The 18,149-nt window shown below is 43.9% G+C and overlaps 1 protein-coding gene across 1 annotated transcript in view; it reads left to right on the top strand.

Moving 5' to 3' along the window:
* LOC138769299 (immunoglobulin superfamily member 1-like) overlaps positions 1 to 16,322 on the top strand; it is a 94,148-nt gene extending 77,826 nt beyond the window's left edge. Inside the window, exons 6-10 of the mRNA XM_069947682.1 lie at positions 1,030 to 1,296; positions 2,303 to 2,578; positions 10,793 to 10,959; positions 11,673 to 11,774; positions 16,125 to 16,322. Coding sequence (XP_069803783.1) covers positions 1,030 to 1,296; positions 2,303 to 2,578; positions 10,793 to 10,959; positions 11,673 to 11,774; positions 16,125 to 16,241 — 929 coding nt within the window. The 3' untranslated portion in view covers positions 16,242 to 16,322. The remainder of the gene's footprint in view (positions 1 to 1,029; positions 1,297 to 2,302; positions 2,579 to 10,792; positions 10,960 to 11,672; positions 11,775 to 16,124) is intronic.
* Positions 16,323 to 18,149: the final 1,827 nt, after the last annotated feature.

Genomic DNA, 18,149 nt, shown 5'->3' with positions numbered 1-18,149 from the left:
CTTAATCAGCGTAAAAATATTCAAAAATGGTCTATTTGCAAATATTTCACTTGCATCGGGCCCATCTGCCCCTCCTGCACCAGTGGGGCGGGGAAGGGGTGCTACAGGGGGTGCGGCAGCACGCAGAGGGGGTGCGGCCTCTGCGCACGCCACATTAATCATTTTTCCAAAGGAAAATCTATAGTGCGTACGTTTCAATTTATTCGCACGGACGGGCTATGTGCGCAGGGGATTTATGTAAAAAACGCTGGACTTAATAAATGTCCCCCAATGTGCTCAATAAAGGACATAAATAGCACAAATGTTTGTGTTATTAGTATTATCTATATTGTCTATTATTGTGACTTAGATAACAATCAGACCACATTTTATTGCTGATCAAGCAGAAATCCAGAGAATTTCAGAAAGGTTCACTTACTTTTGTATTGCAATTGTAGCAAAGCAAACATATAACATATGTGCTCACCCCAGGGTTACATATACATAAAGCATGATGGCATCTTTCACCTATTTCCGACTGTTTTGCAATTTTAGGGGAAGGAGTATTGCCAGCAATAACCTACATGGAAGGATCTAGTCAGACAGAAAAGATCTCAGATGTGCTGCTTTCTACAATAATTATTCCAGGATATGTATTCTCCATGGGGATAGATGGATATGTGAAAGGGTCCAAGCCATACTGGGGTCAACCTGACCATAAAGTAATCAAGTACCTACTGCTACCCTATATCTATGACCGTGCCATCAAGGTTACCAAGTAACTTAGGTTAGCAGGGACAAAGCAATGTATCCTATTAGATAAGGTCTACAGCATGGGTCTCCAAACTGCGGCCCTCCAGCTTTTGCAATACTACATTTCCCATTATGCCTGGACAGCCAAATCCGAAGCTTTAGCTGTCTGGGCATGATGGAAATTGTGGTTTTTCAACAGCTGGAGGGCCGCAGTTTGGAGACCCTTGGTCTACTCTACAGCAATAGTTTTTGTAAAACATACCCATAATCTCGTAATGTTTATGTCATATTATACAGAAAGCTACCCCCAACCAACAATCATTGCTGAACCACAGAACATTGTCCAGTCGGGACAGAATGTCAAAATAACGTGCACTTCTCCATATCCAGAGATTTATTTTACCCTTTTCAAGGGTAATTCTGTAATAGCGGAAGATTACAGCAATCCATTCATCCATGTTATCCAAAACATGAATAAGGAGCATGCTGGGCAGTATTCTTGTAGGTACAGGAAGTCAAATATGCAGTCGCATTTCAGCTCCCCACTGATGATTGATGTTAAAGGTAAGACTATATCCATTCATATTAACTTCTTTGACTTAAAGGGATACTCCAGTGTGGGGGCACTTTTTTACTGGGACCGGGGAGGAGGTGGCCGAGGGAAAAGACGTCCACTCACCTCCCCGGTTCCAGCCGCGAGTCGCGCATCGCGGCGCTCCGGTGCCCGGCCGCTACCCTGTGTTTCTGACGCGGTCCTGAGACGTGACGTCTCAGGTCCGCTCAGCCACTCAGTGAAGGAGGCAGGATGCGTTTCAAGTCCGATCAGATCCCGCCTCCTTCACTGAGTGACGTCACGTCTCGGGCCCGCGTCAGACACCCAGAAGCTGCTGGGAACCGGGCACCGGAGCGCCGCTATGCGCGACTCGCCGCTGGAACCAGGTAGGTGAGTGAACGTCTTTTTCCTCGGCCACCTCCCCCCCGGTCCTAGTAAAAAAGTTCCCCCACACTGGAGTACCCCTTTAAGCCAGGCTCACACATAATATATTGTTCAGTTTTTGATACTCATTTTGGTCAGTATTTTTACCAAAACCAGGGGATAGCTAAGCTAATCAGTAGGAGTCCGACTTCTGGAATATCTTCTGATGCCAAAAATGGAGGATATTGAGATCGACAACATTGGAACATTAAAGTGCTGGTCTTTCTAGGGGCAATTATCCCCTGTTCTCGAGATTATAGAGGTACAGGGGAGACACATTAACCCCTCCCAAAAAGTGACATAAACGATCTCACACCTAGCCAACTAGTACCCTGATCTGGACTGAGGAGGAGCAAGATCAAAGAAACAAAAAAGTTATCTAAGGATGGATGTTCTTTACTTTTGGAGGAGATTCTGATTTGGCTGAACAAGGAATGCTGGGAGCTGGAGATTTTATGTCTGATTTGGCTGAGTTGTTAATACTCCCTTGGGTCATGATAGAGGCAGTTAAACTACTAGCATTGTATCATTGAGGACATTTACTGATCAATCAGATGATGTCACTTATATCCTTTATATGTATAAATTCCACAGATCTCCCCCAACCTTCAATCACTTGGGAGCACTATGAAGAAGGACTACTGAAAATCAACTGCACGGCACCAAACCCAGAGAAGAGGATGTGGTTCCGTTTATTTAATCAAAGCAAAAGTATCATAGATGAAATAAACGATGTGAGAAAAAATCAAGTCGATTTTATAGTGCCATACCACAAGCAGTCTTACCCGAGATACTACTGTATATATCGCATACGGATTGGAATGGACTTTGCAGATTCTCTCATCAGTGATTCAGCCGTCATAAGGGAAGGTGGGTCTAAACATAAAGTATTGCAAATCCTGTAACCATTTTTTAGAAGGGGCTGATACAATTGTGGTGAACTACCAGTGTGGTGGACGACCGGTCACTTGCCAGATGGTGAAGTGAGACTCCGCTACAGTAGTGGTTGGTCAGGGAATAGCTCAGCCAGGTGTTATGTTGTTGTGACGCCAGTGCCGGTTGGGCACACAGGTATGCTGCCACATCTGCTTTTATTTTAGTGAGGCTGGCTATACCCTTTCTCCTGTGGTCAGTAACCTGGATGTGAGTGGGTCTCTTGGGCGCTTATCACGGTGGTCCGGAGTGGAGTTGTGACCCACCCGGACGATCAGTACTGCCACCCACAGAAAGTGGAGATGACCCAAGCAAGATGCAATGGCTGTGTAGGTGCTTAGAGAATAACCACTGAGTCCATTTAAATAAATAACTTCTTCTTTACTTTTAGAAACACTTGATACAGTAATATACAGCAGACTTCTGTCTTGACAATACACTTTAGACTTTGGAGACAGGATTTGTGCTGAAAGCTTATAGCGTAGTTTAGCCGTGCTGTCTGTGTTGCGTGCTGAGAGGTAGAAAAGGATCAGTAGAGTGTAGTACTATGCTCTGCCGGAACTTTAGAAGTAGAATAAGTACAATACTTGAGGGTAGATAGAATACTTGTGCCTGTGTTTTGACTCCTTGGTCTTTGCACCACCTATTGCCCCCCAGTGTCGGGCAACCTGTCCTAGAGGGTGACACAAGCCCCAGATCTTGTTACCTGGGATGAGCAGAGTGGTCAGAGCTTTCTGATTACACCCGCGCTGCGGGAGTATGTAGGCCTCTAGCAACTTTGCTCTATCTGGATCAGTCCCTCTTTCTTTAGGGTACTGTCCTGCACCTTTAGACTTGTCCTCTCTGAGAGAACTTAGCACTGCATAGTGCGTGGAAGTGTTGCTTTCAAGAAAACAGTGGCCCTTCCCATATACGTCTGCTCTGTACTACACCTCAGACTACACTGGACTTGTCCTCTAACAGGGGACCTGGCATAAGCCAGGGCCCAACTTGACTGCTTCAGGGACAGTTCCGGCTTGCGTACTCTCACCAAAGGAACGAGACAAAGACTCCCTAAAGATGTAGCTACACTTTCACTCCCCATGTGACAACATCTTACAGCATGTAATATGTGCTGTGAGTGGGTGAGAAGAGAGTGCAAGAGAATAAAGGAGATAGGTAGAGAAGAGAAAGTTCTCATTGGTGGACAAATCACAGAAACAATAACCTTTTAGTTACCTACAGCTGTGCAATACTTAAGCATACAATATACATACTAGCAACATCTAGTGGTAAAACGTAGGTACTACTTCATCATCGCTACTACTTTGAAGTACAGGCTTTTGCAAGGGGTGTAAAGACAAGTAACACCCGTGGTGGGACACCACACAATGATATCTATTAACAGACGTCTTTGTCATTTTTAAGCTATGTTCACACAACGTAAGTAAATTATTGATCACGGCCGTTGTTGCTGATTTGCAACACGGCTGTGATTAAACCTTTACCTACATTGTGCTGCAGGCTAAGGGAATCCCGGCCGCAGTGTATACACATACACTCAGGCCGGGATCTTTAAGCAGTGCCGCAAAAAACTGACACGTCAGTTTTCTGCGGCTGCTATTCAAGAATAGCAGCCACAGAGAACCTGTCAAAGTACACAATGGAGCATGCGGCTCCAGCCGCACGCTCCATTGTGTGCAGCAGCGAATTCGGATGCGGGTGCGCACGGATGTGCCCCCATAATAATTCAGCGGCAGGTACTGCGAGATGATCTTCTCTGACACCCGGCCGTTCCTTGATCCGGCAGGGTCACAGAATGACCAGTGTCTTACTGCGTGGGAACATGGCCTTAGGTATTACACTTTGTGTCTGTGTAGTAGTGAAGTGAACATAAAACGGATTGCTTCATTACTAAATGCCTATTGATTAAATCAGGTTTTTATATAAACCCCTTCAAAACACATAACCTTGTATTTTACATCATTCACCATGGGGTAGATCGGCAATCTATTTAGATGGACTGCAGCAGACCATTATAATAGAGCACCGATCTGATGGATCATTGCTCTATTATATACACAGCATTGATTTCAATGGGAGAACCCCCAGGGGGCTTCTAATTACTGTTAGTGAAAATAAAATAAAGTGTTTTTATTAATAAAAAATCCCCTCCCCTAATAAAAGTTTGAATCACCCCCCTTTTCCCATTTTATAAATAAAAATAAATAACATAATAAATAAATAAACATGTTTGCTATCAACGCGTGCGTAATCGCCCGATCTATTAATATGTCCCATTTTGGATTTTGTACGATAAACAGCTTAAGCGCAAAAAAATCCAAAACTGCTAAATTGCGCATTTTTGGTTGCATCAAATCCAGAACAATTGTAATAAAAAGCGATAAAAAAGCCGCATATGCACAATCAAGGTACCGATAGAAAGAACACATCATGGAGCAAAAAAATGACACCTCACACAGCCCCATAGACTAAAGGATAAAAGCGCTGTAAGCATGGGAATGGGGAGATTTTAAGGAACATATATTTGTTAACAATGGTTGGAATTTTTTACAAGCCATCAGATACAATAAAAGTTATACATGTTACATATCGTTGTAATCGAAACGACTTGTGGAGCATAGATAACATGTCAGTTTTTCCATAGGACACACGGAGTAAAAACAAAGCCCCCCCCCCCCCAAAGAAAAAGAATTGCGTTTTTTTTTTTTCAATTTCACCGCACATATAATTTTTTTCTGGTTTCGCAGCATATTTTATGGAAAAATTCAGCCTGTCATTGCAAAGTACAATTAGTGACGCAAAAAATAAGGGCTCATGTGGGTCTGTAGGTGTAAAAATGCAAGTGCTATGGCCTTTTAAGCACAAGGAGGAAAAAAAAACGCAAGAACGAAAGTTAGCCCGGTCCTTAAGGGGTTAAACAAATATCCGCATTTGCAATTGCCTAAACTAGTAAATTATCACATTCCTGATCTCACACAGTTAACTGTGTAAAGGCAAAAGACCGCCAAAGTGCCAAAATGTAATCAAAAAGTCACATACATGCAAGTGTGGTGTTCTCACCCAGTGCTACCTACTGAAAGATAATAACAATAAAGGAGTCAGAATAAGGCAATTTTAAGCTTTTTTTTTTTTTAAGTTCACATTTTTTTAAAGTAGTAAAAGAAAAGAAAAGATAGAAATCATTGTAATCATGCTGACATATTAAATAAAAAAATAATAATTTCAGTTTTACCACATGGTGAATGGCATAAAGACAAGACAACACCTTCACCACTCAAAACTCAAAAATTAGCTTTTTTTATTTCACCTCCAAAATAATGTATTCCCATTTCGCAGGATATTTTATGGAAAAATGAAGAGAGTCATTACAAATTACAATTGGTATCACAAAAAAAACCCCATGTGGGTCTGTAGATGAAAAAAAATCACTTTTTAACCCCTTAAGGACAGAGCCTGAAATGGCCTTAATGACAGAGACAAATTTTATGAATATGACCAGTGTCACTTTATTCATTAATAACTTCGGGATGCTTTTACCTATCCGGCTGATTCTGAGATTGTTTTCTCGTGACATATTGTACTTCCCATTTCTAGTAAATTGGAGTCGATACTCATAACAAATCTTTATGAAAAAACCCCAAATAATGTGAAAAAATGCATTTTTCCAACTTTGAAACTTTTTTGCTTATACAGAAAGTGGTTATACCACATAAATTATATATTAAATAGCATTAGCAACATGTCTAATTTATGTTGGCAGCATTTATTAAACGATCTTTCATTTTTTTTAGACAATAGGGAGCTTAAAACATTAGCAGCAAATTTCCAAATTTTCAGTAAAATTTCAAAATCAGATATTTTTAGGGACCTGTTCAGGTTTAAAGTGTATTTGAGGGGCCTGTATGTTAGAAAGCCCCACAAAGCACCCCATTTCAGACACTGCACCCCCCACACTCTGCAAAAGCATATCCAGAAAGTGTTTTAACCCTTTAGGGGAGTCACAGAAATAAAAGCCAAGTGTGTAAGAAATTAGAAAATTTTAATTTTCTGTGCAGAGATTTTATTGTAATCCAATATTTTTCATAATTATAAACCTATTACCAGAGAAATGCACCCCAATATTGATTGCCCCGTTTCTGCAGTTTATAGAAATACCCCATATGTGGCCCTATTGCGCTATTTGACGCAACCACAAGCCTCAGATATAAAGGAGCGCCTAGTGAATTTCAACGCCTCCGTTATATTTGGTCATTTCTGACTGTACCACTTCAGGTTGGCAGAGGCTCTGGGGTGCCAAAACCTAAAAACACCCCTAATGGGACACCATTTCGAAAACTACACCCCTCAAGGAATGTAACAAGGGGTGCGGTGAGCATCTGGACCCCACAGGTGCTTCACAGATTTTCCGAACAATATGGCGTGAAAAAAGAAAAAAATATTTTTTACACTAAAACGTTGTTCTAGCCTTCAATTTTTCATTTTCTTAAAGGGATAAGAGGAGAAAAAAGACACAAAATGTGTAGCGCAGTTTGTCCCGAGTACGGAAATACCCCACATGTGGCGATAAAGTGCCAAGGGGGCGCAGGACGAGCCACTACACCCCTTGTTACATTCCCTGAGGGGTGTAGTTTCCATAATGGAGTCACTTGTGGGGAGTTTCAACTGTCTTGGCAACACAGGGGCCTTTTGAATGCAACATGGCCCCTCGAAATCCATTCCATCCAAATCCAGCCTTCAAAAACCAAATGGCGCTCCTTCCCTTCGGAGGCTTACCCTGCACCCGCACGGCGCTTTATGTCCACATGTGGGGTATTTCCGTACTCAGGGGAAATTGCTCTACACATTTAGTGTTTTTTTTTTTATCTTTTAGCCCCTTGTCAAAATGAAAAAATCATGACAAGATTAATGATTTAGAGTAAAAATTTTACAAAAATTACACTAAATGTTGGTCTAGCCTTGATTTTTTCCATTTCCACAAGGGGTTAAAAAAGAAAATGAACACAAAACGTGTAGGGTAGTTTCCCCTGAGTACGAAAAAAACCCACATGTGGGCATAATGGGCCATATGGGCACAGGGCAAGCCACCAAAGGGACAGAGCGCCATTTAAAGGCTGGAATGGAGGATGGAGGCCATGTCGCATTTACAAAGCTCCTGTGCTGCCAGGACAGTAGAAACCCCCCACAAGTGACCCCATTCTGGAAACTACACCCCATAAGAAATCTAACAAGGGGTGCAGTGAGGATATGGACCCCACTGGTGACGGGCACTTACGTAGAACATGTGCCGAGAAAATAAAAAATACCATTTTTTTCATTTTCACGTCCCAAATGTGGCCGTCACCAGGGGGCCATATACCCGCTGCCCCCCTTGTTAGATTCCTTATCGGGTGTAGTTTCCAGAATGGGGTCACTTGTGGGGTTTTCTACTGTCCTGGCCGCACAGAGGCTTTGTAATTGCATCATGGCATCCTCTAATGGGAATGGCGGCCATACCTATTTAGCTGGGGAAAAGGGACAATTCTAATTTATTTGGGGGTATTAGGCCAATTATTGGTTTATAAGGTTGAAAATGACAGGTGTCCATCAAATTCAACCTGTGTTGACCCAGAGGAAGGCAAAAAACCCTCGTGAGGCAGACGACAGTAGCCTCATCACAGGGGAAAAATTCCTTCCGGACTCCATAATAGCGATCAGAATAATCCCCGGATCAACGTGACCCCTGAAATAGGAATAAGGGACAGAATTTAGATAATGTAGAACCCCAGTGACGTGTGGTACGCCTTGGAGCGATCCTGTATGCAGAGGCCGGGGGGATCAGGACAGGTGTCACACTGGAAAATGGCGTCCTTCCTGATCTCCCTGTTACGCCACACTCTGCACTTCTTCTGGGGTCTCCTGTTTTCTAGTGTGGGGGACGTCACCTGGAAAATGTTGCCCTGGTGCGATACGGGGTCCTTCATATCCAGAAGCGCTGGGTCCGCTCCATGGCTGCTAAATATTAGGGCTCTATTACTGCTTCTGATATGTTCGGATCGTGCCGCAAGCTACAGGGCAGCGAGGGACCAGAAGAGGGGGTGCTGGTATAAAAGTTATCCCCGTACAGGTGGTAACCTTTATCCAGCAGTGGGAAGATCAGTTCCCGGACGATCTTCCCACTTGTTCCGAGGATGGGGGGGGAGGGGGCATCTGGGGGCTGGATTCGGGTGTCCCTTCCTACATACACTCTAAGGGTACGTACACACTGCGGAATCGCGACAGATAACCCTTCGTGCACTCCGCAGTTGGCACCCGCCGGCGGAGTGATGCAGGCACACGTCTTCACACGTGTCATAGACTCCATTCTATGCACGGGTGGATTCTGCTCTCCGACCAACGTATTCATTCTTTGGATGGACGATGGAATCCGCCTGTGCATAGAATGGAGTCTATGACACTGGTAGAGACATGCGCCCGCATCAGTCCGCCGGCGGGTGCCAGCTGCGGAATGCACAAAGGGTTATCCTTCGCCATTCCACAGTGTGCACGTACCCTGGATCTGTAAGTGTACCCAGAGGTACGCTCACAGAGTTTGTAGAATTTCACGCAATACCGTCATCTCTTATTGGGACGGTACTAGCGGAAAAGACGTGTCTGGGGGGCAGCGTACGCTACGCTACCCCCAGACATGTCACTGGATGATGAGGGTGATGAGGATGAATGGAGGAAAGAAGGATCCCCCCATTCATCCTCACTGGCTGTTTCGGTGTTGGAGGCAATAGTAACGTATCCCTCTGACGCCGAAAACACCCTGGGGGTCATCTTTATACGGGGACTAGTATATGGGGTATGTAGTGGTGTAGTGTCAAACTTTATTCAATGTAGTGTGGTGTAATGTAGTGTTTTTTACATGTTTTTTTTTTTACAGTAAGTATAAAAAAAACCTACGCCAACAAAGGCGTTGCTGATAAATGCTGCACTTATGTGTGGCACTTATCAGCAGACAGTGGCAGTAGGATATAGAAAAAAAACACCCTACGCCAAAAAGGAGGAGTTGCTGATTAGCAGCGCACTTTCGTGCGATGCTGATCAACACTCAGCGGCGATAGGGTGCGGAAAAAAGAAAAAAAAAATTTTGAAAAAAAAAAAAACTTTTTCTACATTCTGAACATCCCTGTAGCTGCTGATAAGTGTATTAGACATATCAGCCGCTAGGGGGCAGCAGAGCGCAAAATCCGGAAAAAGACGAGGCTGGAGCCGAAAATAGCCGAAAAAAAGCCGATGGGGACCGCCGGAAAGAGCCGAAGACCGAATGAGAAGACGGAGGACACCGCGAACCCGTAAGACGCCGATCAGGACCCCGGGACAGGTGAGTAATGTACAAATACCTGCTCTGGACCCCTCAGCTACCTAGCTTAGGGGTCCAGAGCAGGTATTTACTATTTTGGGGGACTCTGATCGCCGTGCCACCGGCCCGATCGCCGTTCACGGCGATCGGGCCGGTGGCACCATGACCACCATTACTTTTTACAGTAATGGCGGTCGGTGCCGTCCTCGTTTCCCGATGACCCGGAAAGGTTCTGATCGCCGCTATTGGCTGATCTGAATTGATTGATTGGCTGAACTGAATTGCGATCGTAAGCACGGGGGGTGTTAACCACCCCCCGTGCCGAGAAGCTAAGATGGCCTGCTATGATTTATAGCAGGCCATCTTCCCCGATCGCTGTGTGCGAACACGCAGCGATCGGGGAAACATCGGGCGTAAATTTACGCCCTGATGCGCTAAGTACCCCAAAAACAAAACAAAAATAAAAAGAGGTTGTGACATGAAGGGGTTAATAACTATTTACTGTGGAAGTGTCAGGGGGTACATGTTCATCTGCTGTGTAATGATAATCCCGGCTTGTCAACGGTCCTTTACTACCATATCTCCCGTACGACTCCCTTGACGTACCCCGGTAGGAGCTGCGGTGCCTTCTGATTGTTTATGTTCTTCATAGAGTTGTGCCTATCATTTAGCACAACTCTAATAGGTGAGTGTCACTCATCCCCCTCCCCCCCCCTACATACCCCTTACTATCTTTTATTGCACCAGGAAGCGCCCCTCGCTTTCTCTCTTTTTTATCTCCTTTTGTGTAATGATAATGTTTTCCTGTTTCCTTTTCCATGAAGCCTATACGATGGCAAATATTATCCGACTCCTTCTGTCAGCGGTAATCCTCATTCTCCTAACTGTTATCGTTATGAAACATTTCAAGAGTCCTCGAACAGGTAAATCACATCCACCAGACCTACCAGCCCTTCGGAAACAGCTGGCGGTGGACTCTGACTATACTAAGGTAAAGCTTAACTTCTTTTCATGTTCATGTATACATTTTTGTCCCAGCACTGGAATTACTCTTATTCAGAACAATCAGAGCATTTTCCGGAAACCACCACTAGAGGGCGCTCAGAGCTTATGTTGGTACCTTACCTTGTACTTTCTGATCGTTCAGGTGGTTATGTCTTTTGTCTGGAAAAGTTTGAAATTCAGGCCGAGAACTGTATTTAAAGGGTAGCTTAGGTGAAAATGTTTTCTTTCAAATCAACTGGTGTCAGAAAGATATATAGAGTTATAATTTACTTCTGTTTAAAGATTTTCCTGTGCTTATCAGCTGCTGTATGTCATGCAGGAAGTGTGACACAGTCTGACACAGTGCTCTCTCCTGCCGCCTCTATCTGTGGCAGGAAGTGCCCAAAGCAGTAACAAATCCCTCTCCTGCTCTGAACATTTCCGGACACAGACAGAGGTGGCAGCAGAGAGAACAGTGTCAGACTGGAAAGAATAAACCACTTCCTGCAGGACATACAGCAGAAATCAAAGAGCTATGACTTTTACTGGAGTACCCCTTTAAAAAGCATCTGCTCCACTTATTCAATAGTGTGTAAGGCTTCAGGATAACAGGGCAACCTGTTTAATGAAAAGAATCCATAAATATCATGTGGATAATAAGTTACTCCATTTAATTATACCAATGGTGAGAGTATAAAATATTGATGTGTATGCTTGCAGATGGAGGTTATGAAGACTGAAGTTACAGAGGAGAATAACATGGCATTAGCTGTAAGGACAGATAACATAGAGAATACATGTGACAGAAAGGAAGCTACAGAGGTAATAATAGAGACATGAGTCATACCTACTGAATATAATATAATATATCCACAGGTTACATATACTTTTCAGTTCCTTCTCCTACCTGTCATTATGCCATAAAAGTCACAAAATTCATCCAGTACTTATACAGTTTTTTTTGTAAAAGGAGCAATAGAAATAAATGTGCAACAAGCTCCCCCTAGTGGCCATTATCATTAGGTTTTGTGCAGAAGGCAAAGCTTTATACATGTAGTATATTTACCACTGGAGCAGCTTCTTTTTAATCAGCTTTACTGAAAACAAGTCTATGTAACCCAATAGACCAGACTCTGCTGTAGAGGACCCCCACAGATTTGGCAAACTGCATTGCCATTTAAAGGAGAAGTCCGGCCAAAATTAATTTTTGATATGTTGTTACTTATGAAAAATTATACAAATTTCTAATGTACATTAATTATGGGAAATGCACATATACTGCTATTTTCCTGAATTTAGTGTATCAGGAAGTGTTAAAATTCTTTCAGATCCAGTGACGTCACAACGAATTCCTATGTAATTCGGTGTAATTCCTATGGAGTGTCCAGCAGGGGGCGCTCTCTATATAGAAGTCTATAGGACTTTATTGTTTCTATGGATTTCTATATAATGTGATGTAATGTAGTGTAGTGTACAGTGCTTTATTGAATGAATACATCTATGGAATACTTTGGGAAGCAAGTGTCCCTGCTCCCCAAAGTATTGCATAAATGTATTCATTCAATACATTAGGATATCACAGTAAGCCTGCCAATCCGCCGCATTCCCGCCGCACGCCGATCCGCCACATTCCCGCCGCACTCCCGCCGATCCGCCGCATTCCCGCCGATCCGCCGCATATACACTGAACTAACGCTCCCATCATCTGCTTATAATATGAACAGGTGATGGGAGCTGTAGCTGGGTAATGGATATCACTTGCCTGCGATGCCACTGCTTATGCCGCCGGGCGCAGGGGGCCGCCGGGCGCCGCTCAGTACACAGGAGCGCTCCCCCTCCTCCTCCTTCCGGGATACCTTCCCCCTATACCACTGCTGACTCCCTGCCTGGCCGCCGCTCTCCGCTCTCATATACCGGCTCACGATGCTTCCTGGTGTCCGCACTGATGCATCGGGAGCCGGTATATGAGAGCGGAGAGCGGTGGCCAGGCAGGGAGTCAGCAGTGGTATAGGGGGAAGGTATTCCGGAAGGAGGAGGAGGAGGGGGGAGCACTCCTGTGTACTGAGCGGCTCCCCCCCTGCGCCCGGCGGCATAAGCAGTGGCATTGCAGGCAAGTGATATCCATTACCCAGCTACAGCTCCCATCACCTGTTCATACTAAAAGCAGATGATGGGAGCTGTAGTTCAGTGTATATGCGGCGGATCAGCATGCGGCGGATCGGCGTGCGGCGGGAATGCGGCCGATCGGCGGGCTTACTGTGATATCCTAATGTATTGAATGAATACATATCAAAAATTAATTTTGGCCGGACTTCTCCTTTAATGAAGAAGACTTTATGCACAGATAAGTTGCTGTTCGGCAACCAGGAAAAAAACATTTTGTGTAATGTAAAATAGACTGTACTTACTCCAGATGAAGCCTATACAATGTTGCAAGAGAGCCTTTAAAGGAGAAGTCCAGCCAAAATTATTTTTTGATATGTTATTACTTATTGAAAGTTAGACAAATTTCTAATGTACATTAAATATGGGAAATGCACATATAGGGCTATTTCCCTTAATTTAGTAGATCAGGAAGTGTTAGAATTCTCTCAGATATAGTGATATAGATATAGGGTGTAATTCCTATGGAGTGTCCAGCAGGTCTATGGGACTTTATTGTGTCTATGGATGTCTATGTAAATTAAGGTAATGTTATATACAGTGTGCTTTATTGAATGAATACATTTATGGAATACTGTACTTTGGGGAGCAAGGCTGAAGGCGGGTATCATCAGAGGGTTAAAGTATAAAATAATGCACTACCCCCCTCCTTCACAATTCAATTCACAACATTATTCCAGACCCCTAAATACAGACCCCGGACCCCAAAATATATATTTTTTTGCAAATCATGCCAGAACTGTAGCCAGGAGACAATATACCACTGAAAGTATAAGTCTGTTTGGACAGCTATGGGCCCCCAGGAGCTCAGGGCCCCGGGCTATCGCCCGAAATTGAACTATTGTGACCAGGGGGGTAGCTAGGGGTTCAGCCTAGGATGGGCGAGTGAGTCTCAGTAGGCCCCCAACAGATTATGTTACCCATAGAGAACCTCAGCAGATGACAATGTTTTCCGAATAATTAAGGGTATTTTCTACAACATTATTCATAGTGAACAGGGACTGAGAACAGTGGAAAAGACTTTCTACATTTCACATATATAACCATGTAAAAATTAAAGGGGTTATCCAGCAATACAAAACATAGCTGCCTTTTTCCAGAAACAGTGCCACTCTCTGCCAAAGCTTGGATATGGTAGTGCAGCTCAGTTCTACTAAAAGAAAACAGAACCAAGTTGTAATACCACAAACAACATGGAGAAAGCTGTGGCACTGTTTCTGTTTTCTAATTAGCCATCCATCCATTCTTCCATCTCTTTATCTCATATTTATCTGTCTAATATTTATTGGCCAGCATAATGACTACACCATAGCTGATGGTCAATAGCCAAAAAGGCAACATCTGAAGGCTATACCTGCAGAACCAATACAGGAAATGTATAGTACAAATGCTGGGTAATAACAATAAATAGTCCCATGGAGTTCAAGGCAACTATACTAAATAACCCATATACAAAAAAGCCAGATTACTGCAACATAAATAAATGGAATAATTACTTTACTAATTCATTGAAACAATACATGACAAAACATTAAAAATGTAGGAGACATTAGCATCAATAATCATGGTGTACAGGGTATATGAGAGCATGCTTCCATGTAGTATTTAGACCCAGTTTTAGCCCTCATATAGCTCGCAGGGTCCCTCTATGCTCTCAAATAGTAAAAAGGCCACCATCTATACCCTAACATAGTAGATTATCCCCCCTTGTTCCTCCTTATAGAAGACAGACCCACCTGTGCACCCCCATACAGTAGTGAGCCCCTCTGTACCTTCATGTTGAAATGCAGCTTCTCTGTGTGTCCATATAGTAGTTAGGCCTTCTGTGCCCAAATATAGTAATTATTTCCCTCTGTTTCTATGTAGCAGTAGTTAGGGCCCTCTGTGCCCTCATATAGAAGTTAGACTCCCCTCTGCGCACCTATCTAGTATTTACACCTCTCTGTGCAGGCAACCCCCCCCCCCCCCCAAAAAAAAAAAAAAAAGTTAGCATCCTCCATGTACCTCCTCCATTTTAACCCCCTCCAGCACCATCTCATGTAGGCAGTGTCAGACTGGGGTATCTGGGGCCCACTAGAGGAAATGATTCTGGGGGCCTACCCATGAAAAATCTGTACGAAACGACATGTCAGTCAGTGTTTGTGCAGGCTCTACACCTGGGGGCCCTCCGGAGGATCTACGTAATGTAGGTAATCCCCCTGGTATGTATTCCTTAAGCAGCTACCCCCTTCCCCAGCAGTAATCTCCCTGGTAATCCTCCTGGTAGACCCCACCCAACCACTGTGAGTAGACTGTACCTCCAAATTAGGTACCCCCTTTTCAGTTAGCCAGCACATCCTATACCCCAACCCTCATAGATAACATCCTTTCCAGGAGTTAGCCCTACCCACTCACATAGGTTTCCTCCTCTATAACTAAGATAAAAAAAAGCCATACTTACCTGCTGTGCGGTTGCAGTACTGTAGTCTTCTCATGTCAACTCTCTCTCTGCTCTCTGAGCACACGAGTGACATCACTCATGTTCCACAGCTCTAAGGGAGGGAACGGCCTCTTGTGGCCACAACAGGGATTGGCAGGGTGGGGAGCCAATGCTCTCCTCGCCTTGTCAATCACCCTGCTGCATTGAACTGTATGTTCTCCTCGCATAAAAGGGCATACAGCTAAATGGTCAGACACAACATTTGATAGGCATGTGGGCCCCCTAGGAGCACTGGTTGCTGGCCAGGGGCCACCTACAGCCGATAGACATTTGTTAAGTCTGTCTGCAAAAGCAATAGCTTTTGCGGCCAGCATTAACTGCTCAAATCCTCAGTGGGCCCCCTGCCTGTGTGGGCCCGGGGGCGCCCGCCCCCTCTTCCCCCACCAAATTACACTACTGATTGTAACCTACTACTGTGTGGATCTGATGCTGTGTAAATGGATGTAACTAAATGATTAAACACAGACTCAACTTTGCAGCCTCCATTTTACAGTATGTGTGAATGTGAATATCTCCCTGTTCATTTTTAGGTTTTACCGTCAAAAAATAATGATTCAATTGGAAACAGCTCAGATCTGACCCCAGCAACCACTACAGTCTATGCTGTGGTAGAGAAGGCGATTGATGAGCAGCAAACTTTCCTGTAAGAAGAGTGTTCTTTCTAGGCACAAATAACTCCAGCTTCATGAAGATATAAAAGACATTGTGCAGAATATAATAAAGAATTATAAGCATAATTACCAAATTCTCTAGTGGTCTTAATTATCTGTACCTCAGGAGTGTGGCTTCTTTTGATATGAAAGCATATGCTGTACTGATATCTTCTTGTACATTGTACACTTTACACAGTTTTAATGCCACCAGGCCCACCAATAGATCCAATCTTCGTTGTCTGAGGTTACACATCTTTTTCTAACAGTATACAGTGGTGCGTTGGATTACGAGCATAATTCGTTCCGGGACTGTGCTTATAATCCAAATCACTCTTAAACCAAAGCAAATTTTCCCGTACAAATTCATTGAAACGCAAGCAATTTGTTCTACAACCCCAAAAAATATGATTTTTTATTCTGAATAACATGTAAAACAAATGAAACAAACATTTAGAAACAGCTGAATATGTTATATTATAAGTTCCAGAATCTGCCAGAGAAACATTTTAGACTCCTTGCTCCAGCACATATAATAGTTAGATCCCCTGTGCCCTATATAGTAGCCTGACCCCTTTTTAAAGACCTTATATAGTAGATGGCCCCCTCTGTGCAGTTTGTATATAGTAGGTGCCCTCCCTTCTGCGCCATCCCCATAGTAATCCCCCACTGTGCTCCCCTTAGTAATCCCCCCTGTGCTCCCCAAAGTAATTCCCCCAACATAATATCAGAAACAAAAAAAAAACTCAAACAAAAAAACTCACCTAGTACAGTCTCCACCGCAGCAGCGCCTCTCCCAGCAGCCGGCGCTCCTCTCCTCTCTTCCTTTCTCCTCCGGTACAGACATTGTGTCGGAGACGCTGCCTGTACCGGAAGTCCCAGATGCTGCTGCTGCCGCCGTACGCCCAGCTGAGTGGGATGCTCACCCTGGAATCCGGGACAGGTGTCCTGGATTCCTGGGATGCCCCTGTAGCTGTTGACGCCCACTGGAGGCTCCTCTGAACCTCCAGTTGGCCTGTCCGACATTAAAATGGGGCGCCGCTGTGTTCACCCTGCGGCGCCCCCTTTGACTGATGGGGTGATGCGCCCTGTGCACAGGTTGCACACCCCTAAGGCCGGCCCTGATAGTAAGTGCATAAACCTGAAAAAAAAAGCAGCAGCTTGTAGATACGGGTTGGAACTGCACATCCCCATAATGCAGTAGTGTAGTACAACAGGCTAGAATAGAGAAGCAGGGCTGCTGTCAGAGGTCTGTGTGGTTACATGACAGCAATGGGGTGTGTTTATCATGGACCAATCAGGAAGTGAGAATCATAGAGCTGTGCAGGAGGACAGTGACAGAAACCTTTCTTTACAGCAGCAGAGTGGCTGAGTGTAAGTGCAGGCACATTATAGCAGCAGTGTGTATAGCTGAGTGTAAGTGCAGGAATGAGTAGGGCATTTATGGCCACAGTGAGCTCTTAAACCAAACCAATGCTCTTATACCAAGCTACAATTTAGAAAAACTGTGAGCTCTACTTGCAAAGTGCTCTCATTGCAAGATATATATATATATATATATATATATATATATATATATATATAAACCTCTTTAAGACATAGTAATAATAGACTATTGTAGACTATTCAAATGCCAGCGGAGTAGGTTGGAGGGGGAGGGTGTCAAATATTAAAGTCCAGCAAGGCTACAAACTTGGTTGCATAGGCATTTTAAACATTTTCATAGAGAGAAGTAAATACAATACAGGGCTGTGCAATGATTGGCTGCTATAGAATGCTATAATAACATAATATCATGTTTAATAAATATTGCATATAATTTAAAGTAATTGACAACATAATTGAATCCAGTTAGCAGGACCTAAAGAGGGCTGGAGGATTGGGGACAAACTGACCACTGTGCCT

This window comes from Dendropsophus ebraccatus, chromosome 12, assembly GCF_027789765.1.
Source record: "Dendropsophus ebraccatus isolate aDenEbr1 chromosome 12, aDenEbr1.pat, whole genome shotgun sequence".
NCBI lineage: Eukaryota > Metazoa > Chordata > Amphibia > Anura > Hylidae > Dendropsophus > Dendropsophus ebraccatus.
The sequence above is the reverse complement of the archived record's forward strand: the minus strand, read 5'-3'. Positions and strand labels throughout refer to the sequence as shown.